We start from the raw sequence: 26,777 nt of genomic DNA, 5'->3' as shown, positions 1-26,777 counted from the left end.
CACAGGGAGCACTGAAGTTGTTCAGAGGAAAAATGAAAAGCTGCTGGTTTAGTCCAGGCACCTCATTTTATCATAGGAATCTAGAGATAAAGAGTTGCCTGAGGATACACAGAATATTGAGTGTAAGAGCTGGAAGGAGGCCGGGATCCTGGGTCCTGGGTCTCGGGGCGGTGGACTGTCCACTTCTCCCTTGCTCCTGTGGCCGTGCTCCTTGCCCAGGCAGTGACGGGCTCTTGGTGGGTGGATGCATCAATGAATGAGGGACTGACCAGAGGGAAAGAGCCTCCCGGCCCAGCCTTCATCACACCTGAGGATAAATGCTGCCAGGCACTCTTGTGCTTCCCATTTTGGGGCCCAGGTTTCTGCTGTCAACACCTGTGCATCTGCCTCTGTTGATCCTGCCAGGTGGATATGGTCCTTATCACCCACAAACCTCCAATACACATGGAAAGCACATCTGTCAGTGGGCGACGTGGAGCTCCTGTTGCACTTCATGATTGATGCTGCTTTCTCTGCAGAGCAAAATCATGAGAAGGTTACGCGAGGTTAGTCCCGATGAGGGTGTATTAAAAGCTCGGCACAGTTGACTTTCCATCACTGTCACTAAGTTTATTTAAACCCTGCAGATTGAGAGCTGTGAATGGGCCTCAGCAAGGCATACAAGGCTCTTCACAATGGGATGCCTTGGCCCCCAAAGTCTACCTAGCACGTTGCACACAGTGAGATCCCGGAACAAGCAAGTTAGGGCCCCCAGAGGTGCCTTTCTGTGTCTTGATCAGGGTGCTGGTTACTTGGGTGTTTTTCAGTCTGCATAGACTCATTGAGCTGGACTTTCTGATACACACACACATGCTGTATTTCAATCAAATTTTTTTTTAAAAATGAAGTATATTTGTCCTTGAATTCAAAATCCTTTAATGCCTCTGGTCTCACACAAAGTAAAAGCCACAGGTTGTCCAGAGGCCCGCAGGCTCCCTAGGCCCCCCAGCCCCCTCGCTGACCTCACCTTCTCCGCTGCCCTCCAGGATGTGTCCCTGCTGAGCAGGACCCCTGCCACTCCATGCTGATGGAGGAGCTCAGTACACATTTCTCGAAAGGAAAGGAAATGTGTCTGAAATAGCATTGATCCTCATGAAGAAGGACTCGTGTGTCAGGATTTCTGTTTAGATGATGCCATAGGGAATTAGGTACTTTATTAGTGCCTTTAAAATTATGAATTTTAATGGCTTTAGAGTTCTATAGACATTTGGTTTTCACAGAGATTTTCCCTGTTAAAATAGGATTTTTATTGTCCCTGATTATAAAATCATATATAAAATCCACAAGAAACTTGAAAGTTATTAAACTGACCCCACCATCCCCAGAGAAAGCCACTGTTGATATATGGGTGACATCGTTTCAAACTCTTCTCCCATGTGCATTGCACTTATTGATATTTCTGTTCTTCCAAGAGTTTGAAAGGGGGTTCTTACCTACTTTCGGTACTGTTCTACGTAAGAAGTGAGGAAGAATGCCTCCTCGCATCTTAGAGACAGAAAACCACAAAAGCAAATTCATTCATTCATTGGTTATAAACATAGACAAGAATCACTGTTATCCACCCTTTCAAGCCCTGAAGGACTTTTATGACTTTAAAATGCCGGGTGGTGTTTTGGTGGAAAGTTGGGTGATTTGTTCAAGCTGCTCTAAAGGGTAATTGTAGGTCTGCAAGTCCAAAGCCTGAGAGTACTTTGGACTTTTAAGAGCACGTTGTTGCATGTTTCACTTATGGTTCTCATAGAATTTGAGACCCATTAAAATCATCTTTTCAGCACCATAATGGGAGCGATAAGCCATATCATAAAATGGATTGAGTTTTTAAACATTTTTTATTACTCTCTTTGACGGGAGGCTCTTCTCTGGTAATCTTATTACTTGGGCAGATTTCCTTTTATCATGTCATATTCATCTTTCTGAAGGACAACTATGGTTTCAGCAGCACCACTTAAGATAGGACTTTTATTAAATGCTTTGGAGTTAACTTAATTCAGAATATAAACCTTCAAATTAAATTCCACTTTGTTCCAAGTTTATGATCAGGAATGTCAGCCCGTCTTTGAGTGAGGTCAGAGCATCACCGGTGAGGCCGGTGCCTTTACGCCGAGTATGGCTGAGCGTGGAGCTGGCCTGTGACACCAGGTGAGGCACGAGCACTGCTGCATTCTCCTCCCTCAGGTTCCCAGAGGGATTCACATTGATAACATGCTGGTGCAGTCTCGCAGCCTACTCAACATGTGCACCTTGCACTGCAGGTTTCCCCAGGGGAGTGACTGCGTGCATCATCCCCACGGCATTCCCATGCTGTCAGTTCCCATGCTGTCAAAAGCTGACGTTTAAGAAGAATTGCCCTAAGGATCGACTTTTCATTTCTGAAAACTCTCAAAGCTTTGTCTTCATAATTAGCTAAAGCACTACTTTCTAGATGCTGTGTTTTGGCAACTTTGTGGAAACCACTTTATGGAATCGAATATTTCAACCTCCCTGAAGGCTGATATAGGAAATTACAAGATGGGGAGTCCTTTTCCCTTTCTGATAAAATTGGTGTTTAGGATAGCCTCCTCCTTGCTGAACAGCACCCTTTAATAAAAAGAGTGACAGATCCTGTTAAGTTTTAGAGGCAGGAGAGTGGCTGTTTCTGGTTGATTGGAATGCCTGCCCAAGGGCCAGTGAGGTCCCATGACCATGCCTTTGGTTTCCTCTTGGCTGTGGTGGCTTGTTTGGTTGGAATTCAGTTTAGAGATGAGTTCTTTTCAGTCAGTTTTCCTCTCCTCTTTCCTCTGCATTTCCTGATTTATGTTTTGTGTTTTACTCATTATTTTCCATCTTCACTGAATTTTACTTCTATTTATTTATTTAAGAGACAGGGTCTGGCCCTGTTGCCCAGGCTGGAGTGCAGTGGCGTGATCTCGGCTCACTGCAGCCTCGAACTCCTAGGCTCAAGCCATCCTCTCACCTCAGCCTCCCAAGTAGCTGAGACTATAGGCTCATGCCACCAAGCTCAGCTAATTTTTTAATTTTTTGTAGAGATGGGGTCTCACCATGTTGACCAAGCTGGTCTTGAACTCCTGGCCTCAAGCTATCCTCCTGTCTGGGTTGCCCAAAGTTCTGGGATTACAGGTATGAACCACTATGCCCAGCCTGAATTTTCCTTTTATTATAGGATATCTTACACCTTGCAGGGGAATAGGCAGTGAGTATATAAATTAATAAAAAATTGTTGTCACCTCTGTACTAGGAAATGTAAACTTACATTGTTTATGGTAATTTATGCTAATCTTAGAACCCATTAATTCTTGACTTACGTGTCACTGGCAGCTAGATTTGACCTCTTTGCTATTTACAATGTAAGTACATGGAAAAGGCACCCGTACAGAGAGCAGGTTCTAGACTTTAATGTCAGAACTGATGGAGCCAGAATCACTCTCCATTTTCAGGTTTGTGAATGATAGAAGTGTGAACTAAATGAGTCAGTGTTGCTATATGAATTTTAACAGAAATAACTAATGTAGACTACTTTGCCAATTCACAAAAAAGGCTGATTTTACAGCTGAGATGTAATGCTGTATATAGGTCCTTATTTTGTGACTGAGATCGTATCTGTGAAAACTAAGGCTTTAAAGGAGTGTAGGGGAAATTGAAAACAACTTTTTGTTGCCTGTTAACTAGTAGAATGTTGACTCTACCAAGCAGATTAAATTTAGTCTCTGCGAGGCTTGATTTGTCCTGCTTAAGACTGAGCATTTATCATTGAATCCTGACCGAGTTTAGGTTTACATTATTCAAATTTGTTAAGCTACTGGTCCTTAAAATTTTTTTTTAACATAGCCTTTTTGTATATAAGTTTGGAATTCACAGAAAACCTTAAGATATTCCATTTTCCCCCTAGTTTTAGGGCTCCTAAAATTCCCTGTTTTTTCAAAGGTTACAAAATATTAGGACATTCCCTTTCTCTGAATCATTCTTTTCCTTTCTCCTCTCGCACATGGTATAACCCAACTGGCTGATGTTAGTTTGTACACAACTAGAATGACCTTCAGGACAAAAAGGGTTTCCTCTCAATCCGATGGAAATCTCGGGTTTTATGTTCCACTACAGGTAATTTGTTCTCCAGCTTCGGGTAAGTCAGGCATTATCCCTGGCCTGCTTCCTCACCTGGGAGGTGAGGGGTGGATCAGTGTGTCTAGGTCCCTCTCAGCATTAAGATTTGATGACTCTGGGATAACTCCACAACACAGAAAAACCCATCAGAAGCTTTATGTAGAAATGCAGAGAAGCTGAATACCCTAAATGTGGAGAAGATTGTGTTATTACCAGAAGTATGTACAGTGATTCTAAAGTCTATTGTTGACTCTGGAAGTTGTTTCTCCTAAGTTTTTTTTTTTTTAATAAGAAATCAAATAGGAAATTTTGGCAAAGAGGAATGCCACTTTCTTCACTTAGAAGGGCCTGACTTTTTTTTAAGAAGAGGAGTGATTTAAATCTTATAGGTTATAATGCGTCTATAGCTCCTGGAGGAGACACTGGTTCCTGAGCAGCTCATTCTGTATTCCAGTCCAGTATTATACATCTGAGGTTGCCATGAATTTGTCACCAAAATGTTTCTAATGTTTAACAGTCCATGATTTCCCTCAACTTCTAGCTTGGCAGAAATACTCAACAAGTTCCACAAAGAATAGACAACATATTTTTAAAAATTTTCCATTGTCTTTCTCTGACTTGAGTTTTACTTCATGGAGGACCCTCTCTGGTTCTAGTCTGTCAAAGTGTAGTTTAGGGGTCAAAGCTACATTGGTTGCAAAGTTTCCCAAATAGCCCATTGACAGAACAGAGCTCTAGCGACTGGGCCCTGTAGTCAGCAATTAGCCAAATACCTGCTTATTTTAAGAGATTGTATTTTAGTTTTCTTCTTTGTAAATTAGCAAATACCAAATAAACATTCCAATAAAATACCATTAACTAAAGAGGAGGCTTGCTGTATGTGAGCTACCTCTTTCTCAGTAGACAGTGGTTCTCCATCTGCGCTGCCCATTGGAGCCAGGCCAGAGGGTGCCAGAAACCCACGCTGTCTGACTGCACCTCAGGCCAGTGAGATAGGACCTGGCTGGGACTCTGACCCCAGCAGTGCTGAAAGATGTCCAGGTGATCCCAATATGCAGCTAAGAGGAGGGCGTTTCTCCTAGGGTTGTCAGTTTGTTTGAAATATCACAATAATCTCGTGATTAGAGGACCTGAATGCACTGGGCTTTTGGGTGGCACAGTGTGCTTGGGACAGCCTGTCCGGAGTTGGGATGGAGGTGGAAGCCTGCCTCTGTCAACACCAGTTTTGTTAACTTGGACAGATATTTACTGTGCTCTGCAGTTCTCATTCCAGCTTTAGCATTAATTCTTAGCACTTAATCACATTCCAGCAATTTTCTAGTATTTTCTATATCACATCAAGAAGCCAATAAATTAAAATTCTCAATCTGGTCATTCTGATTCCAGTGGCCATGTGATGGAAAGACCTTACTCTGATGTTGGGCTAATGACTCACTGCTGAGATTTAGATTTTATAAATTTGATTTTTTTTAATTTTTAATTTTTTAGAGACTGGGTCTTGCTCTGTCACCCGGGCTTGGGAGCAGTAGCATGATCATAGCCCACTGCAGCCTGGAACTTCTGGGCACAAGCGATCCTCTTGCCTTAGCTTCCTGAGTAGCTGGGAGTACAGGAGTGTGCCACTGCACTTGGCTAATTTTTAAACTTTTTTGTAGAGACAGGGTCTCGCTTTGTTGCCCAGACTGCTCTAGAACTCCTGGACTCAAATGATCCTCCTGCCTCTGCCTCCCAAGTGTGGAGAGTATTGGTATGAGTCACTGTACCCAGCTGAATTTGAAATTTAATAGGTTGATGTTGTTTCCGTTATCTAAGAAGTAAGAGCCAAGCACATTAGTAGCACAAGCCTTGTTAGTGTTTCCTGAGTAAGGTTGAGCCTACTTAAGACAACAAGTGATTTGGGGAACTTTGTTATGCATGGGGCCATGCCCATTACAAGTGAGTCTCTCACATTCCTTAAAGTGGATTTGGAAACTGAGGCAGTGCTATGAGATGAGGCAAAATGGAATAAAATGGGAAGAATAATATCTGCTCTAATTATTTCACAGGGTTCTTATGAGGCTCAGATCAAATTATTCATTTATTCAACAAATGTGTGATTCACCGAGTGCCTGTCACAGGCTGGGCGGCACTCTAGATTATGAAGGAGATAAAGAAGGGAAATGTTTGGCCTTGGAAGGAGCAGCAAATTAGTCACTGCTCATATTTTTAAAATAGTTCATGTCATAAGCTCTTTGAAGAGGGCTAGCTCATTCACTTCCGAGTTTCCATGTCTCAGTACCTAGCACAGAACATAGAAGCGGCTAATATATTGGTTATATGAACGAATGAATGAGCCACAGAATTCATTTCCTTGCAAGCATGTCGTGTCTCCCCCCAACAAGTTAAAATGAGTAAAGTGTGGATGTGGTTTCATTTCTTGGGTAGTTTAACGTTCCACACCAACTTGAATATGGTAGTCTAACCTCGGATCCTTTCAAACCACAGCAATGGTGAACTTTTTAGTTAGGAGTTTGATTCAATTCAGATTAGTATTCCTTTTTCCCAGTCACTGTTTTAGCAACACAGGGAGTACCTGTTTTCGGTTAATGTGCTTTTCATGTTTGGTATAAATCCATAGTCCAATATTTCTTTTGGAAAGGAAGATAAATTTTTCCCTTGACATCCCTTTTTTCCATTAAGTTAAAAAAAGTTACTTAGTAAATGTGATTTCAAACAGCTGGGTTTTAATCTTTCCACCTTATAGAAAGAGAGCGTTTGGCTCCAGCAGCACCCCCACCACGTGGCCCAGCCTCACTCTGCACACAGATTTTCTAACCTGGATGGCGCCGCTAGCGAGGCGCTCGTGGGTGTGCATTTGGGCTGTGTTCACATGTTATTCTAAACTAGGTCAGCAGCTCGGCTGGTTTCTTTTTCTATACTCTTTTAGAGAATGTAACAAATGGAGGATTATAATACCCTTTTTATACAGGTTCACAAAAATACTTTGAGGACTCTTAAGTTGTGTTTCTTTACAACAGGTAAAGGTTATTGTCTTGCGGGCCACAATTTGCCGCTGAGAGGCAAGCTGGGCTGGGGTAGCCCCACACATGGTTAGCATCGCTGGAAGAGGCCTTGGTGTGCCGATGCCCAGCCTTTTATTTGAATGATTGAAAATCTGAGTTGAAAGGACCTTGGACTTGATCCAGGCCTGCCACCCTTATTCCAGACAGACAGAACCAAGGCCTGGAAAAAGGAAGAGGCTGTGATGGTCAGTGGCAGTGAGGAACCCGGGACTCCTCCAGAGACTCTGTCTTCCCGCTGTGTACTGAGTGGGCCGTGCTGTGTGAATTCTGCCAGCTTCTGTGGTTTCCTAGGGCCAAGCCCACACTCAGAATGCAGGATGACAGTCACTGTAAGATGTAATGGACCTTTCTGTGCTCAAGTGTATATAATTGTGTAACTTCCTTTATTCTTCATTGCTTAAATGGATAGTAATGTGTTAAGTGTGCAAATTTATTTTAAAGTCCTACAAAACTGAATTCCATTTTCAAATATTGATTCATACAGATTTTAGGGAGCCTGTGTTCAGTGTGGCCTATAGGGATTTGGGTATGGGACCTGCCCTATTTTTATAGTTCACCAACATGGCCCTTTAGCAGAAAGCACACATGATTTTCCCATGTTTTACATTATAAGTTCACTGCTACCCATGCCTGGTATTATGCCTGATTTTTCTTAGGCATGAGACGAATGAACATCAGAGAGGTGAAATATGTTGTCCAGATTCTCACCACAAGACAGTGGCAAGTGGGAAATAAAATGTCTGAGTGTTCTTTTGTTAAGCCAGCGCTCCTGAGTTCTGACGGCCCCTGCCACGGCTGGCTGCACAGGCTCCCCCGTTCTCGGAGGTGTGGAGAACTGCCAAGGATGTTTTCAAACCGAATAATAGAGCCCCACAGCTACGACTTTTGCAGAGCAGGTCGTGGAAAGAAAGAGAGCACCTGTGCTACTGTGTGGGCAGTGCCGTAGGGTGAGGTGTGCAAGGCGGGCCTCGGCACCCCTGTGGAGTGCAGGAGGGCACCATTCTGTGTGTTTCAGATGAGGAAGGTCCTTACCCAGATGGCCCTTCTCTGAGTTTAGTGTCCTGGGCTCTCCAGATAGTCTGAGCTCCCAAACAATCATGGCATGCAAATGGGGGAAAGAAAAACCAACAACAGTCACAGCTCAAGAGCACCAAGCTTGCATTGACTGCTCCATGCTTTATATTGTACTTTTTCAGAGTGCAAATTCACCTGCACCAGCGGTAAATGCTTGTATCTTGGTTCGCTGGTCTGTAACCAACAGAACGACTGTGGGGACAACAGTGACGAAGAGAACTGTCTCCTGGTGACCGAGCACCCGCCTCCGGGCATCTTCAACTGTAAGTCTCTCCTCCCACCTGGGTGGCACTGTCTGATGTGGTTCTGAAACGGTTAGGAGGTGGGGTCACTGGGACATGGGAAGGAGGTTGTTTTCTGGTTAAGGAAAGAGATTTGCATTTTCACAAAGGAAATGTTTTCTTCTTTTAGGATAGAGGGACGGCATGTTTAAAAGTCAGAAATTTGTTCTGTTCTCTAAAGTGGTCAGCGGAGCTGTTTTGAAATAGGCTTTTGCTGTTTATCTGAGCAATGCCTGGATTCCAGGAAATCATGTATTGATTTAGTATTCTTCATACCAACATTATTACTTCAGAAGTAATTTTAAATAAGCAAAGAAAGATATGTGGAAGGTCCATAATTAATCATGCAACTGAAATATGAAAGTAGAAAAATTTACATGGGATCCTTAAAGGTTCTGATCATGTGTTTTTCTATTAGATACTGGATGGAAACAGCTTGAGTGAGGTTTTGACATGTGTGAATCCCCAAGGCTGAGGCTTTGAGCATTTCTTGAATTTGAAGAAGTGGAGTCAGAGTTTGAAGTTCGTTGGTTTTTGATCTCATGGTTTTTGTGACAAGGGAAGAGAAAGAAGGCAGCTTTGAAAGCCCGCTGAACTTCTCTTAGGAAAAGTGGCTTACTGTTTTCTGTGTTTCTCTGGGCTAAGTGAAAGGGGTTGAGGCTGAGGATCTTTTTGCAGTTGCACACCTTGGGAAGAGCGTTGGCCGGGCCGACCCTCCTCACACGGCCTTCTTACTGAGATCATTTTATGATGCATTGAGCTTCTCTCCCCAGTTTTACTGACATTATTTTGAGGAGTTATATTTGAGACAGATTTTAAAATTTTTGTTATGGAAATTAGACTACATAAATACCAGTGCTGCAAATGTGAAAATGGGAGGGGATTTAAAAAAAGAAACTATTTTCTGTATTCCTACTGTATTTTTTATATGGGGGGCAAGTTACGTATGTCCCCAATATAAAAATGACTGTGCTCTAGCAAATTTTAAGCCTGCTATTTATGCTTGCTAAATTCAAGAGTCTTATAGTACAAATAGTTTTTCTCAAGTTTTTCTATTGTATTTCCATTTGCATTTTCTCCTAACAAGTGCTCTTTGAGTCCCATCTCTATACTTTGCAAAGACAGTTCTCGGAGGTTCAGGCTGGGTGTGTGCTTGCCTGGCATTGGGTCCGTGTTTTGTGCGGTAGTCTCTGTGTAATACAGCTTGCCTCTCACCTGGAGTCATCTGGCCTGCAGGCCCCTGCTCCCCCAAGGCCCAGGATGGCCCGGAGGCACTCACTCTGGGTGTGCTACTTAGTGCATGGAACCAGGGCTGGGTGCAGGAAGAGGGAGGAAGGCTGCAGGTCAGGATGGGGGACTGGGAGCTGGGTGAGCACCTCCCTGAGGATGAGCAGGCAGCAGGCCAGAGGGTCGGGAGCCCTGAGGAACCCTGCTTGTTGGCCTTTCCACATGGATGGAACAATGATGTTTTCATCTCCTGAGCCTCAGTGCCCTCATCTGCACAATGGGGACATAAGAATGGTTATTGGAGTATCACACAGGACAATCCACAGCCAGCACTTAGAGCAGCATATTCCAGGCGCTAAGCACTCAAGATTACCTCAACCCAGGCTGAGGGTCTTAGAAGGAGGTGAGTACAAGCAGCATCTTACTCTGTTTTCTCTGGACTTGACTAACAGCAGACACACCATGGTAAGCTGTGTAGAGAATATCAGGACCTTGTGTGCTGCCTTGACTGGGTTCAGAGTTCTGGAGCCCTGGCCTCTGCTCTGGGGTGCTCCACAGGCTTCTTCTGGTCTGTGGGCTCCTCCTTTACTTCAGGGCCCTTTTGCCGAGGGCTTCCTTGTTTTCAACCCTCCTTCCTACCCTTCCCTCCTCCCTTGCTCCCTTTCTTGTCAGTATTCTTTCTGGGTTTTGAGGCCTATCTCCAGATCGCCTTTCCACTCATTTTTTAAAATGCGAGCACTTTAATTCTGCCTGGAAGCCGAGGGAGCAGTTACATCCATCAGTGGCTCAACTTTGCCCTAACAGAGGAGTCTTACGATCCTGTTGGCAAACTCTTGGCCCCCTACTGTTCAGATATGACTAGAACTTTTGTCTTTATAGCTAAAATGGGATATTATTTACAATATACTCTCTTCTAAGAAGACTGGAGAGCCAGGAGACGGAATGACAAAGGGCAGGACTGTGGCTGTGGCTTCAGATTGATCTGGGTTCAAGGTTCGGCCTAGGGGAGTGACAACTCCTTTCAGCTCGGTTTCTCTCCCTGTGGAACAGGCACACTTCCTGCCGTGTAAGCATCTAAAGGAAAGAACGTCCATGGGAAACACAGTCTATGTCATCGTGTTGCAGTTGCCATCTCCACTCCCCACGTGGCCTTTTCTGGGGAGTGCACTGCTGTGACTTTGTATGGTCCATCTGTAATGTCAGAGCCATTCCGTACGCGGAGCAGGAATTCACAGGTGTCCACAAGTGCACTTGCCCAGCGATCCTGGATGATTCTCCCTATTCTGTCCCCTGGGGAAGGCTGCGACCTGGCCTGTGGCTGCCCCCTACGTTCCCCTCAGGTTCTCTGCAGGCACCCGAGGGAGCTGGGCGAGTGGTCATGGGGAGACGCTCACGGCGCAGGTCGCCTCTGGATTGTTCTGTGTGGCTGGGAGCTCCGGGGCAGGTGGTGGTTTCTCTGTCTTCTGCTGCAGCTCACCTCTGCCAGGTGTGTGGCTTCCCAGGGGAGGAGGCCAGAGGGTGGCCTCATATTGAATGGCTATATATTCTCTTCCCCGTATTCTGTTGGGCAGCGAACAGGGATATTTCACTTCCTGTTAATAGCTGTGAACAAGCCTTAGAGCCTCGGGTGTTAGTGGATGACACTTTTTATTGGATCCTTCACCAGCCCGTTTCCTACAGCAGGCAGACAGCCTGCCTTTCATGGTGTGCTGCTCTGACGGTAAGGTCCCCTTCCTCTCCACCTGGACGGAATCAGAGTATCCCACGAACTCTTGTCTATGAAGTGCCATGCTTCAGAAAGGCGATGCCTCATTCTTCTTCCTGCTTAGGAGCAGGATTGGCTTGTGTGATCTGTGTCACCTTGTTCCCACCTGGAGAATATACTCAGTGTTCCGGATTTGAGGGCACTGAGGCTGAAGCGAGGTGAGACCTTCTGGATTTCCAGATGAGCTAGAATCAGTTTAGTTTCCTGTCCATGCCGTTAGCTTTGAGTATGCTCCACGGCTCAGATGTCTTGGCCATATCTCCCGTTTGATATTTGCTAAATTTCAGCATGAATTAAGGTTAACAAGAAAATGTTACTGTTATTTGTAAAGCCAGCAATACTAAGAATCACAGAAGCTCTGAAAGTTGCTCTAAGTAGCTTTTCTCTTCAAACAAAAATGTGTTTGGAGCCCAGGCTGAGGCATAGTGGGTTTTATCTGCCTTTTGCCTCTCCTCACCGTGGTCAGGTTATCGTTGGACCGAGGCTGCTTTATTCTGCTGAGAGACCAAAGGGTTTTGCATGGACGTGGAGGTCTGGGCTGACATCCATTATCTCCTGGGGAATGAGTTTTCCTGGCTGCATCTTTCTGTGGAAGAGGAAATATGCTGTCAGCCTAAGTTGCCAGCTTTTGTCACATCTTTTCTCTGGCTGCTCTATCAAAATATTGTACCCCGAGCACTAAACATACAAATTACACAAACACAATTATTTGTTACTTACACAAATAAAATAATTATACAAATTATTCCTTATACAAACAAAATTATTTGTGAAGTACCTTCTCTGGTCATTGTACTAGGCCTTGTGGAAACAAGGAATGAAGGAAAATATAGACCCTGCTATCAAGGTGCTGAGAGTGGGGAGGCGAATTCACACCTGCACAAAGATAACTAAAAATGGGCCCAGGGAGTGAGGGCCGAGCGGGTCCAGTCATTCGTAGTTCGGGGGATAGAGAGATTCATCCTGGTTGGATTAGTGGTCACAGTGGCTTCCTGGAGGAGGTGTGCTGGATGGCAAGAGGAGAGGACAGAGTGCCAGGGCCCAGAAGAGCATGAGCGTAGGTTAGCAATGAGGGTGGCACTGCCTTGGGACAGAAGGCCATGGCTGGGGCCCGCGTGGGGCACGGCTGAGAAAGTGGGTTGGGCCTAGAGAGACAGAAGCCAGTGTATAAGGCTGCACCTCCTGCCCTGGTCCTAGGACAGGCCACCTGCTGGCCGGCCAGCTGCGGGGAGCCTGAGGCTGGCATCCCACTTGGTGGACCTGCCACCTCATCATTCCTGCGCAGCCAAGCATGTCCTGTGGTGCTGTGTTTCCAAAGCCCCTTGGCCACATCTTAGTGGGGGACAGCAGCGTTCCTTCGACTGTCCAGAAGCGATAATTGAGTGGTCTGTGCAGCCTGGCAAGTGCCACGCCCTCCAAAAGCCTTGGTGAGCACAGACCCCTGAAGCCAGCGGCTGCTGAGGGATTCTCACCACTGGACCTTAAGAGTAAGGTCAGCGTCGACAAGAAGCCACAACTTTCCCTTTGAGCTTCAGTGGAATTTCCACTTAACTGAGAGAATCTGATTCAGGGAAAGCAGGGAGAGGAGCAGCTCCCCCTGCTACTAGAGGGTTGGGAGGAAGCTGCTTCTCTCTATATAGAGACCTCATCAAACTGACCCCAAATCAAATGAACTGGAGCTGATAAAGTACACCCAGTTATGCCAGGATTATGACTTTAGGACTTTTCCAGGAGGCAACTTTTTCCTCCCATTGCCATTTAGGGTAATAACAACCAAATAAAATAAAATCCAACTTATTAAAATCTGAGCTGATTATTTTACTTCCGAAACCAGCTCTTCCCACCTTCTTCATTTTTTCTCCCAAAGAGACTGGCATCCTACTTGTCACCTGTAGGCACCAAGCTATGACTGCCCTCCTTCCCTTAAGCCAGCAACTTCCCACCTCCCAAGCATTTTGTTTATTGAGGACTTGGGGATCAGGCTCATAACCACATAGGTAACCTGTGCATAACCCGGGCTCGCAAATGCCAGACGCTTCTATTTTTTCCCTATAATTATTGCAGTAAACCTTAACCATAATTCTCTATATTAGAGAATAGTCACCAAATGTTCTTTTCGAGTTCATATTTCTCCAGTTGTCTTATAAACATGTGTTTCGGTTTGTTCTGTTTATCATTTGTTTGCACCAGGATCCAAAGAAGCCCCAGGCATCGTAGATCGCTTTGCTCCTGAAGGATCTCTGATTCTGTAGTTTCTCCCTCCATATCTATTTCCCCTCCCTCCCTCTTCCTGTCGTCGTCATCGTCGTGGTCTCCTCCTCCTCCTCCCCCTTCTCCTCCCTTTTGTGACTTTGGGTGGAGGGGTCTGGCTTGCTTGTTCTGCAGTTTCCGTACTCTGGATTTTGCTGGCTGCTTTCCTGTGGAGTCACTGAACGTGCTTCTCTGTCCCACACCATTCCTGCCACGTGGTAGGTAATGCAGAGGTCTGGGGAGACTCAGGTGTGAACGCTGTGTGTGTGAAACTACTGCCTCGGTACAGCTCTTCCATCAGGAGCACATTGTGTCTGCTGGTCTCTTGTGTGATACCGTCAGGCATTTGGGGTTGCAAAACAGTCACAACCAAATTCTGTCCTTTTTTCTCAAGTAATTAGTGGGGATACATCTAAAAAGAGAAATTCCCCATCAACGATTTGATTACCCTGAAGTGTATATCATATAGGATTTATTAACTTAAGGATGGGGGTTCCCTGTCACTCTGCACGGGTGACCACTGAGATTTCCTCTGTGTGTTATGATGAACTGATGAATTGAAATATGTTTGATGCATACACTTAACATTTTTAGGAACCCCCTCTGCTACACTTGGATAGCCAACTCCCAGGTCGCATCTGTAATTTGGGGATTGTCAATGACCTGTTTAACTCCAGGTTAAACTCCAGGCGTGCAGGGGCTAAGCCCTCTCCCCTTCTCTTCCTTATGATCTTTCTTAACATTTTCTTTTCTCTAGCTTGCTTTATTGTAAGAATGCAATATATCATAAATATGACATACAAAATGTGTGTTAATCGACTTCTTATGTTATAGGTAAGGCTTTCAGTCAACAGTAGGCTATTAGTAGTTAAGTTTTCGGGGAGTTGAAAGTTATACACAAATTTTCCACCACACGGAGATCACAGCCCCAACCCCCAAATTGTTCAAAGGTCAGCTGCACATAGTGGACACTCAGAGTGTTGACTGGAGACCGTTGATCCTTTCTCTGCTGCCTCCCAGCATCCTATGAGCATAGCTGCCAGGTGAGCAGTGCCCATGAGGTCTCTGTGGTAGCCTTGGTGCCTGCCACAGTGCCTGGCGCATGTAGCATATGGGGCATGGCCCTGTAAATATTTGCTGAGTGTAGGGATGAATATTATTATTTTAGAAAACTCAAGCCTGACCGGAGGATGAAAAAGGCTTTTGCTTGCAAGGCCTAGTACCTTGCAAGTAGAAGCAGGGATTGAAAATATCCACGTGATGCTGGCAGCCTGCATGAGAAGACAAAGGAAAAGACTACATAAGGCTGGTGCCCACAAACTGCCTGTCCTTCCCATGTGTGTTTAGACTGCCATAAACACCCAAACCAACCAAAGTAGAAGCCTACTCTGGTAAGCATTTATTCTGGGACCAACAGTGTGATAGGCTTTTACTGTGCATGTGACCAGTCAGGGCTTCCCAGTGCCGCAGCCCTGGAGGGACAGACCTTTGGCCTCTAAATATCCATCTGCTGTATACGAAGGACCAGTCGTGCCAAGCACAGAGGAAATGTGGAGTGCTTCTGGCCGGCCCTAAAGACGTGTAAGTGTGTGAGCAGGTGTGAGTCTGTGTGTGTATGCATGAGATGTGAGTATGCCAGAGTGTGTGGGACTCTGTGTGGTATTTGTGCACAAGTATGTGTGAGAATGTGTAGTTGTGTGCACAAGTGTGTGGGTGTCGGACAGTGTGTGTGAGTCTGGTGTGTGCATGCATGTGACTCCGTGTGGTGTGTGCATGCATGCGTGGGTGTGCCATGGGTGGAGTGTGTATGCAGGTGTATGAATGTGTCCGTGTGTGAGGGTGAGTCTGTGGTGCATTTGTGCATGAATGTGCACGTGTGTGTATATGTATAAGAGTGCATCTGTGTACATGTCTATGTGTGTGTTTGTGTACGTGTGTGTGTATGCATGAGGGTCTATGGTACATGTATTCATGAGTGTGTGTGCGTGTGTGTGTGAGAGAGTCTGGTGCATTTGTGCATGAGTATGTTTGCGTGTGTGTGCATGTGTGTGTAGGTGAGGGTGTGTGATGCATGTGTGTGTGAGAATGTGTGTAGGTGCATGTATGTGTGTGGGTGTGTGCGTGTGTGGGTGTGTGTGTGTGTGAGGTTGAGTCTCTGGTGCATATGTGCATGAGTGTGTGTGTCTGTGTGTGAGGGTGAGGCTGTGTGGTGCATGTGTGCATGAGTGTGTCACCTGGAGTCACCACCACTCACTGCCTGTGGCTTTAGGCAAGTTGTTCAGCCTCTGTGTACCTCGATTTTCTCATTTATAAAATGAGGATAATATTGGTATCTCTTTCAAAGGGTTGTTCTGAGGATTTACTGAAATAGTGCAGGACAGGCAATTAGAGTAATACCTGGCCCACAGTACATGCTCAGTAAGCATCATCTATTGGAGGGTCCACTGCTTCCTGGGGATGGGAATTAGGTAGGAAGGGAGCTGCTGTTTGCCGAGTGCTCACTGTTTACATGCATCATCTCATTTATCTCTCAAAAGCACCCTAGAAAGGTCATAAGAATGCAGCGCTCAGGGCGGTGAGGTGATTTACTCAGAGTCACACAGCCACGGCGTGCCGCTGTTGGGGTGTCGAACTCAGGCCATGGTTTTGTTTGTCTTTGGAGGTGCTATTTTCCCCTCCCATGGTATTTTTCCAGTAAGATAGGGATTTACTCATCAGTTCTTAAAAGGCTTGAAGGGCTTGGGTGGTGGGGATCAAACCAACCGTCTTCTGTTCAGGAGGGCCACAGAGGATGATTGTTTTCAATTGATACGTAGATGGCGATTTTTGGTTTCATGCTGGATTTTCAAACAGATTATGAAAAATTAACCTAAGAGCCCCTGTGTGTCAGGGATCATTGATTCTGTTGATTCCTTGGGATTTCCTCTACAAGCTGATAAGCTATCCCTTCTTCGATTGTGTCCCGTCCAGGTAGTACTCGTATGACCCAGAAGCCAGCTCTCCTCTCTGACTCACTGTCTTGTCAGGAGGATGGGGATGATGACAGCTGCCCTGGGGAGGCGAGAGGCAGCGTGGCTTCAGCATGGGGGCGGCTCTGTTTCTGCCATCACCATCCCCGCTTCACCTGCTGCGGGCGCCAAGAGCCCGCCTCAGCCACATGTGGGCTTTTAGCCTCTGATCCCCAGTTTCCCTCTGACTCTTGTCTGAGCGCATTGGCCCCTTCAGCATCTCCAGCTGTGCTGGGAGGGGTGGGGCCTGCCTCGGGGGCCCTCTGGCATTCAGCAGATTGGACTTCCCATGTTGACGTTGCTGACTGCAGGGGGTGTGGGTCAGGGGTCTTCCAGGTTGTGGTGTTACCTTGGAGCGAGGCTGGGGTGAGGGGCTCTGGGTTTCCACAGACTTAATTCTGGCTGGCCTCCATCAAGGCCATGTTCAATGAATCAGGCTGTTGTGCAGAGCAGCCTGTGTGCTTTGGACAGGGCTCCCCGCCCGCCCCCCCTTATTTTCGACTTAAAGAATCTATGGCAAAGCAATTACTGACTGTGAGAGTGACCCAAGGTGGTATTTAAAACAAGATGTGGAGGGCAATATGCCTCTCTCTGGGTTCGCCACGGGATCAAGTTGCAGGGGCTGTCACTGGCAACACGCTTCTGCCTGAACGGTTCTGTGGGATGAGCCCCAGGGAGGCGCTGGCAGCCTCACACCCTCCCCTCCCAGTCCCGCCCCTTGTGTTGGCTGCCTTTGTTTCTCCAAGACGGTTTTCTGATCAATTAAAATCGTGTAGGGTCTTAAACGGTAATTCTGCCTTTTCAAATAAACAAAGGCGGAGAACAAATGGGAGGGTAAGTTTTAATAAACCTTAGGCATCATTTCCTCCTGCTGTGACACTAAATTTACTCGGATAAAAACAACCTCTTAGATTTACATTTTGATTCTGTTACTGCTTTCATGTGAGCGGGGCTGTCCCACTTCAGATGAAATTTATCCACTTCTTTAAATATTTAGTAGTCTAGCGTGGATGTTAATGAAAGTCTGGCGGTGCTATTTTGAGAATTGCAACAATGATAGTAATTTTCAGTGTCAGATTCCTGCTTCGCAAAGGGAAAGAGGGATGGGAGAAGGGGGAGGGAAAAATGGTTTCAGTTCTAATAGAGTTTGCCATCCGCTGGGCCGTGCCAGACAGATGGGTCATGAATACTGTCTAGACGCTCTCTGCCTGAGCGAAGCCCTGGTCTCTAAGGACACGCAATGAGACGCCGGCTTAAGTAACTGGGGAAAGTCAGGGCAAGCTCTCCTGTAATCAGATAGAAATCAATGTGATCCTGCTTCCTGGGGGAGGCCAAGGGGTGGCCGGGAGGGTGTAGGGAGAGGGGGTGCTAAGAGAAAAGGCCCGCTGTTACTGATCAATTTTAGTGCAAACTTGACAATTATTAGGCATTAGGGAGAGCGTGAAAGGACAGTTGTAGGATGATAACACTATTGATTTAAGCTGTACTGCCCAGAATGCAGAATGATATATTTCAGACCCAGGCTTCAAAGGCCGGAGAGGAGCTGGGGTGAAAAGGAGGATGTTGTCGTGTGTGGTTAAGATGGGAATGCAGCCCGCGGGGTGACCTGCGTTAATTGTGTATATTAACACACTCAGCACTGCTGTTGTCGAAACCGTTGGTCTTGACTGTTCATTTAGCCTCTTAATTTGCAAGGGTTTTAGAGGCTCACCAGGCTTGCTTTCTCTTTTTATGAATCTCTGCGAATTTCTTCATGCTGGGTCTCTTCCATGCAGCTCCACAACTGGCAGAGCTGTAGGAAAGCGGGTAAAAAAATCCCCAGCGCCTGCCTGGCTGCGCTTGGGTGCCTGTGTAGTCGTGATGCTTGTCTTCCTAATTATTTTCTGAGTGGCGGGGATGGAGTTTATGTGACGTCAGAAGTGAGTTTCTGCTCATGAAGACTCCCAGTGTGAGTGTGGTGGGAGTCGGGAAGGAGATATTGAGGTAAAGATGAGATTGGGGGGCGTAGGCTGGGGGACCACTGATAAGGCGGTCGCAGCAGCTTGCCGTTCGGCTGGGAGGTGCTTTGTCGCTTGGTTTGATGGCCGCTAATCACATCTTGGTCTTGAAAAAAATTATTCAAAAGGGTACTACAGTGAAACTTGGAAGGGACCATCTTTGAGTAATTGAAGAAATAAAGCTGAAGTCTAAAGCTGCCATGAGATATGTCGTGGACTGCAGAGGTGGGTGACCCTCTGAGGGCTGGACTTCTGAATTCATCCTCTGGGCTGGTGCCTCTTTCAGTTGTGGCAGCTTTAACATGGGAAAAAAAAACCCAACAACCTAAACTTTGCAGTAATCATTTTTTCACTCCTTCATCCATTCTTGTTCTGTCCCAAGAGCTAATAGCAGAGGGAAAAGAAGATATTTTTTGCTTCCTTCCCAGAAAGAAAACAGAGATCAAAGATAAAAAATATTTTCAAAGTAGACAATCACTGGAGAGGGAAGAAAGAAATCTTGTTTCAGGAGTTTGCAGTTGTGAGCAGTGAGTGAGTCTGTCCTTTTTCCAGACAGCTCCTAGAAAAATTGCCATGGTCCTCTGGAAGGTCCAGCTGTCCTGAGAGGGGCACCTTCTTACCCTAGACCCTTTGCTTGCTGTTCACACCAGGACCATCCACTCAGGGCAGAAACTTTTCATTCCCTGGGATGGCCTGTAGGGAAGGGGCACATGGCAGGGGGCTGGGCTGTGGGCATCAGCACTTCTGCTGCCAGCCATGGGGCCTGGAAGGGGAGCCTTGTGCTAAGTGACAATTTACCACCTCTTGGTTCTGTTCACTTAAAATCTTGGGACCATAAAGTGCATCTCCCCATTTCAGAGACAGGTGGCTCAGTGGGGTGACCCCCAGGCTCATATGTGTGCTTGGGAGAGGAGAATCTCAGATTGCCCTGCCTCCTTGAGAAAGGCCCCTGTCTTCCTGCGGGCGTGCACCTGTTCCGGAGAGGGCCCCTGAGCCAGGCTGTCTGCTGTGGATGGCTCTGCCGTGGCGCTATCTCCTTCATCCTTATCTATCTCTTCATTGTTAGTGGAGGGTGATGGGCATCTGTTATTTGCTTTATTCTAAAAATTCAGAGAAAAAGGAACTTGAGCTACACTTCAGGCCTTTTACCCTTAGATCTTGGGGGAAGGTCAGCTATGGTTCCAGGTAGGGTGTACCGCCTCAGACCCTTGCATGCTAGCTGTTCTCCCTGTCTGGGTTTGGGCAGGTGGTGGGTTCAGGCCCAGCCGCTCTCTCTATCATGGGGCCGGGGTGGTGGCTGAGCCAATCAAGCAAAATGATGGACCTTCCATCACGGGATGTAAGCCCGTGTCTTGACTTCACGTGACTTTTTGTGGAAGGACAGCCAAAGGAACACATTACCGAGAGAGTTCACTCTTCCATTTGCATAGGCTTTGGAGATAGAAGTGTTGAGTACTGTTTCTTCCTTGGTGAGAGGGGTTGGCATGAACCCAGAATTTTAAATGACAATCTGACCTTAAAAGGCTGGCAGAGACCCTGCCCTTCCAGGCCTACCCGTGCCTCCCACTAAAGTCCCATGAGGCCTCTAGATCAGCGGCTGCTGCCTCCTCTCGCCCTTCTGGTTCAGTGTCTGCTCTCATGTTAGGAGATGTTAACTGGAAATGACAGGACCTGGGGCCAGTGCAGTTAGCTTCTCTCCCCCCAACCCCCCCCCCCCCCCCAAAAAACACACAAGATCCCAAGACTGATTAGTTTTCATAAGTTGTTGAAGGAGAAATAGTTGTTGAAAGATTATGTCTGGACAGGGGGCTGGAGGGTGTTACAGAGAAAACATGTTTGGGGTAGTCACTTGTGGAAAATTATATGCTGAGTAATACAAAACATCCCATCTCTGGGATACTTCATGGAAGGTATTTTTCTGAGTATTGAATGCGTGAGAGGCATGGGCTGGGCTCTACGGGCAGGTGCAGGGCTGCAGGGGCTAGGTGACATGGGAGGGTGCCGTGTGTGTGAGACGGAGGCTTTGCCTCCCAGCTTTGTTCTGTCCAGTGCTAAATGGTGTCCTTGAGAAGGCCCACAAAGTTGTGGCACGTATCTGCAGTGCCAGTATGCAGGACAGAAGGAACATCTTCCTGAGCCTGGGTGCTCAGGGAGGCCACCATCATGGGCTGGCAGGGTCTGGAGAACCCCTGCTCTTCAGGGGGAGTGTCGTGGGGAGACGCCTGGGCAGGGATGCTACATAGGCTTGTCATGGAAGCTTGCGGGGAGGGGAGGGCTGACTTTGAGGAGCACCACTAGAAAGGTAGGTGGGGTCAGATTCTAGAAAGCCAGGGATGTCAGGCCAGATCGCTTTCATTCTCTTTCATGAAGGAAGTCACTGAAGGTTTTTGAGCAAGAGATGCTACGACACAAAGCTGTTGTATAGCCGGAAGCTCCTTAGAGATGGCTTAGTTTAGTTCTGCACTCAGGAAAGGAAACTGAAGCCTGAGATTACATGACCACTTCAAGGTCACAAAAATAGTCTTTGGCAGAAGTCCTAATATGTATGTTTCTAGTCTGTCTGGGCTACTATTACCAAATACCATAGACTGTGATATGGTTTGGCTATTTGTCCCCTCCAAATCTCACGTTGAGATGTAAGCCCCAGTGCTGGAGGTGGGGCCAGGTGGGAGGTGTTTGGGTCGTGGGGATGGATTCATCGTGGCTTGGTGCTGTCCTTGAGGTAGTGAGTGAGTTCTCACAAGGTCTGGTTGTTCAGGTGTACAGCACCTCCCCTCTCACTCCTTGCTTCTGCTTCCCAGTGTGAGATACCAGTCCCCCTTTACCTTGCATGATGAGTGGAAGCTCCCTGAGTCTCCCTGGAAGCAGATGTCGACACTATGCCTCCTTATGTAGCCTGCAGAACCCAGAGCCAATTAAGCCTCTTTTCTTTATAACTTACCCAATCTCAGATATTCCTTTATAGCAATGCAAGAGATGGCCTAATACAGATGGGATGGCTTATAAACAATCGAAATGTGCATCTTACATGTCTGGAGGCTGGGAAGTCCAGGATCAAGGTGCTGCCGGACTCAGTGTCTGGCGAGGGCTTGCATCCAGGCTCACAGACCGTGCCTTCTGGCTATGTGCTTACATGGCAGAAGGGGAAGGAAGCGCTCTGAGGTCTCTTTCCCATGGGCATGAATCCCAATCCTGAGGGCTCTGCCTTCATGACTGAATGCCTCCCAAAGGTCTCACCTCCTAAGCTTGTCACTCAGGGGTTAGGATTTCAACATATGACTTTGGGGGTGGGGAGAGAGTACAAAAACTTTCAGAGCCTAGCAGTGCTTCCCATTTCTTAGGACAGTTCTCCTTCCACTAAACCCTGTCCTCACACCAACTTGTCAGGTTAGGCAGCGTCAGGGTGGCAGGAGGAAATCACCCGGAAGGACCCTCCCTTGCAGAGTAGGCAGCCTATGGTGAACGTGGCATGTGCCCCTGAGAGTAGGGACTGGGCCTAGCTAGGAAGGCTGTCAGAGGGGCAGGTCTCCAGAAGCTGTGCCTTTGGGATTATGTAAAAAAGGGTTTGGAGGAATCCACATGAAAGCCACAGCAGGAGATGAATAGGGAGGGAAGTCAGAGTGTGCCCGGCACAGCAGGGTCCCAGTGTGGTGTCCCCAGTTTGGGGTTCACGGTGGCAGTGGTGGCTCCTGGCCACCCTCCTTGCTGTGCTCGGAGGATGCAGCGGGTGCAGACTGGGTGCCGTGGAAGGGGGCGAGGAGGAGTCTGGGGCTATCTCCTGGCAGAGGGATAGCTTAGCAAAGGTGGTGGGTGTGCTAGAGAGAGAGGAGGACCCCTGTGAGCAAGTCTCTGCGAGGGTAGGATCGAGCCTAGAGAGTGGAGATGTGGACGGGAGAACTCCAGTGCACAGGAGGAGACTCTTCTGGAGCTGGAAAGGAGGAAGGCGGGAGTCCTTGCTCCTGGGCAGAGCTGCTGCTATGAGTCGGCCTGGGGCTGGGGAGTTGGAAAAATGCCGACATAGGAGGGATCTGCGGTCCTGACAGTCAGCATCTTGGTCATGCTCTGCAATGTTCAAAAGAGCTTTCTGCGTGTATGAACTTCTCTCCACAATTCCACCAGGTCGCGTGTTTACTAATTGCTAAGTGCTTTACTTGAGTCATCTCATTTAATTGTTAGAACAACCAGATGTGATAAGAACTCATCGGACCCCTCCTTAGGATTAAGGAGGTCAGCGGCAATGAGTCCAGCCTCAGCCTGAGGGGTGACCCCCAGCGAGAACCTCCAGGAAGGCCAGAGGCAACGTCCTGGGGCAAGTGAGGGGGACCACGGGGGATGCTACGTGGAATGCCGCTTTCCAAGTGCAAATGACCAGGGAGAGAAAGGGCACAGAGATGGGCTTGTGCTCTGCTCAGCATGGGGAGCACCGTGGGGGTGCACATGAACAAGTGTGAGGTCACGGGATTTGCATCATGTGCAAATGAAATGCAGGAATCACAGGGACAGTCATCGTTTTAAAAGAAGCAGGACCCCGGTATCTTGCCCTTTGAAAACAGATGATGGTGGACTTTGTTTTGCATTGCTCCTGGTGTGCCTGTGGTTGCATGCACGTGCTCGCGTTTTGGAAATGAGGAGGCCCGTGAACTGGTGTCCTGCTGTGTGTGAACTTGGGGTGTGAGGTTCGAAAGGAGCAGGACCCTTCATGATGTTTTTCTTGGAGGCCCAGCCCTGAAACTTGTTTGTGTCATACATGACAATGGATTTGTGCACTTTTTGTATCACAGGAATGAGTTAAAATCAAGAGTCAGCAGCTCCGCTACTCTGTAGTGACCTTGGTTTATTAACACCTCAAGCCTGGTTTTTCGCAGCTGCCGGCAAGGAAGGCAGGTTTGATCCCTGGAGTCACTTGTGACGCAAAAAAAAAAAAAAGCATTCTGAAATGGTGACTTGACCTCTGTTATTAACTTTAATGAGATAAATATTAGATGGAACATTTAGCCAAGAGAGGTGTTTCTTTGTAAATAGTGTTATTATTTTCAGGTGTCTGAGAGAGACGTTGATCAGGGCATGCGATGTCTTTGAGCCCCCACTGACATGAGAGCCCCAGCTCTGAGCAGTGCCCACCCATCCTCTGCAGGGCGCCCGGTGCTCCACCTGCCCTTCCCTCTGTTGCCCCTCATTACCTCCCAGCCCCGTCCCCAGTACTGCTGTGTAATCTGTTCAGTGGGGACAATAATGACGCAATGTGTGATCCAGAGTCTAGCACCTCGTGGCGCCTTGATGGAAATAGAAAGCTGTGATCACAGCATTAAAATATGCTAACAGGCTGCGGGAGCTAATGGGCGCCGTGTTCACACTGCAGATGTTCATTCCGGCGCTGCCGCCGACTGCGGGGACAGAGCCGGAGGCTGCGCCGTGCACACCCAGCTTCTCATGGTGGTTTTGTTTATTGCGGGGGTGTTCTCCAAAAGGGGCATCCTGCCTCCTTTATAAGGTGTGCTGTCTTTCTGGCTCTGCGATGATATAAGACCCCTTTTTGTCTGACTGTTAGATGCGCAAGCAGACTCAGTGTTCACGTGGAGGGAATGTTAGCGATGATGACAGGGTGCAGTCGTTTGATGAAAATAAATTCGATTTTATCCTGTTTGTGGTTAATGTTTATCTAGTTGGAGTTTCTGAGCACTAGAAAGGGGTTCTAAATGCATTGTCTAAATTTGTGAAAGAATTCCAGTATACCACATTTAAAGGGATGATTTAAGTGCATTATATTAAGTTGTGAATAATATGGAATTTTGAGTGTCTGGCTTGCAGTGCTGTCTTCCATTTGCTTCCTGGGTCGGCCTGGCAAATGACTCCATTCTCTTCATCATCTTTGCCCTTATTACTAGCCAGGCACCTCACTCCTTATTTTCTTGCTCTTACTTTGGGGAAATCCATCGGATGAAACATACACTCAGCGAGTAGACAAGGCAGCCAGAGGCTATCTGCTTACAGGTGGGTGGCTTTGTCCACGCTGAAGGATGCCTGTCTCTGCAGAGAGGGTAGCAGCAGGACATGCCTGGCCCGGGCTGGCCATCCACCTGAGCCACAGGTCTGGGCACAGGCACAGATGAGCTGGGAAAGGGTCTGGCCTGGTCCAGAAGGTGCTGGAAGGCAGAGAGGCACTGTGTTGCTGTGACAGTCCCTGATGAATGGGGATGTGTGGGATGTCGTGTTGCCTTTGGAGATCAGACCACTCCAAGCCCTCAGCAGCAGCGTTGGTCCTGATGTGTTCATTCATCAGGCATCCCACTTGGCTGCGCACAGTGCTGGATCACCTGCGGCGGGAGCAGGGCATGTGCTCTGGTGGGTGCTCAGTCCGCATTTGTTGAGTGGATGATCACAACCCTGCAAACATGTCACCGAGCTAGGCAGTCCAAAGGGTGTCCCTCCAAGGGAGGTGAAGCTGGTGGATGCTGGGCACCTGTATGCGCAGGAGCTGGGGGCTGGGGAGGGGGCATAGGTGCTGCCTGGGAGAGGCACCAGGTGTCCTGGCACCAGGACCAGGGATGTTCCTCAGGCTGGGCTGGCAGGCAGGTCATTTTACCCAGTGGGCACTTAGGCAGGAGGCCTGGGGTTTCCAGGCTTTTTGGGGGCTTATGCAAATATTGGAGACCTGAAAAAAATTCTGCTTCCAAGATAGGAAGTGAAAACTGCCAAATTAAAACGGACACATTTAATTAAATGTTGACAAAACGTGATGGCTTGTCAAACAGTCACCTGCAATTCATTGTCTCAAGTGGGATGTGGTGCTTTTTCCTGGGTTTGATGTGACATCTATGAGGCCCGTAAAGGTCATGAGATCCCCTTGGGTAGCCATGGTGAGAAGAGGCTGGAGGCTGCGGGGGCACCTGCTCCTGGTGAGCAGGTAGAGGAGACACTAGGAGCAGCTCAGCATCCCCCCACAGCCTGGACGGCTCTGAGGGTGGGTCCTCATTCGCTCTGATGAGCTGGGCTGGATCACTTGAGATACAGGCAGAAGGTGGAGAGGGGGCCAAGTCATGTCCTCCCCGTGGCTGGGGCAGAGCTGTGCATCTGGCTTCCTCCTTCCACACAGCCCCAGGGAAGATATCCGGGGGCTTGGCAACCTCCCCTTCAGCTGCATTCAGCCCCACACTGGGTGCCATTTCTGGTGATCTAACATACAGTTGAGCAACTCTTGGTGGTGCTAAGATAAATGGATGATAAATTGCAGTTGTATATTTTTAAGATTATGAAGAAAGCAAACATTTAAAATACAAGCCTGTTTATTAGTCTGTTTTACTCAGAGCCCCAGCTTCCGAAGTCTGGTTGCCCTGAATTCCATGTAGAAGTCCTGCCGGGACTTCTGGCAGGAGCGCCCGCCATGTCCCGCGCTGTCTGCATTGTTAGGAAACGTGTCCTTGCTTGGCTTCCAGCATATGGGGGAGAAGTGAATGTGTCACTGCTGTGGCAGGAACACATCTTCCAAGAACTAAGGGACATCTTGTCACGGACTCCTAGGCAGAAAACAGGGCAGAGTTCCAGGTGTCAGGTGCTGTGGTTTGAGGTGTGAATAAATAATTACCAAAATGACTGGCTGTGGTGGGGAACGAGGAGCATGCACACGTTTTGCCTGAAAGTGGGAGCCTGAGTGTTAGCAGTGGTCCCCCCGCCGTCTGCCTGCCTTCCTGAGCATGCCACATCTACACGGGGGTGCCCCTTCCTGACCGGGGTACTCTATCTCGCCTTCCCTCCTGCTCCCTGTGCACCTTGCCAGGGTTTCCCTGGGCAGCTCTGGTGAAGGGCGTGCGTCGCGCTATCCGGGCCCTCTCCACGTCTCAGTGGCCAATTGCCTTTCCTTTCTCTTTCTATGATGCTCCTGTATTGCCTCTGGATTCCTCTAACCGACATAACGTTGGATTTTAATTACGTGTTTAATGACTTCTCTCTTACTAGATTATGAGTAAATCCCTCCGAGG

At 47.6% G+C, this 26,777-nt stretch overlaps 1 protein-coding gene across 16 annotated transcripts in view; it reads left to right on the top strand.

Annotated features, from left to right (window-relative positions):
• LDLRAD4 (low density lipoprotein receptor class A domain containing 4) overlaps nt 1-26,777 on the top strand; it is a 434,322-nt gene that overhangs the window by 212,416 nt on the left and 195,129 nt on the right. For 13 of the 16 annotated variants that reach the window (XM_055368377.2, XM_019014006.4, XM_019014004.4 and 10 more), the window contains one exon: nt 8,396-8,536. The exons of 2 other annotated variants lie outside the window; for them this stretch is intronic. In XM_055368377.2, coding sequence (XP_055224352.1) covers nt 8,396-8,536 — 141 coding nt within the window. Of the gene's footprint in view, nt 1-8,395; nt 8,537-26,777 lie in introns of those variants that run through there. One more of the 16 variants, XM_055368385.2, reaches the window with a different exon arrangement.

The sequence above is a fragment of the Gorilla gorilla genome, chromosome 17 (assembly GCF_029281585.2).
Source record: "Gorilla gorilla gorilla isolate KB3781 chromosome 17, NHGRI_mGorGor1-v2.1_pri, whole genome shotgun sequence".
Lineage (NCBI taxonomy): Eukaryota > Metazoa > Chordata > Mammalia > Primates > Hominidae > Gorilla > Gorilla gorilla.
This window is presented reverse-complemented; position numbering and strand designations above follow the sequence as displayed.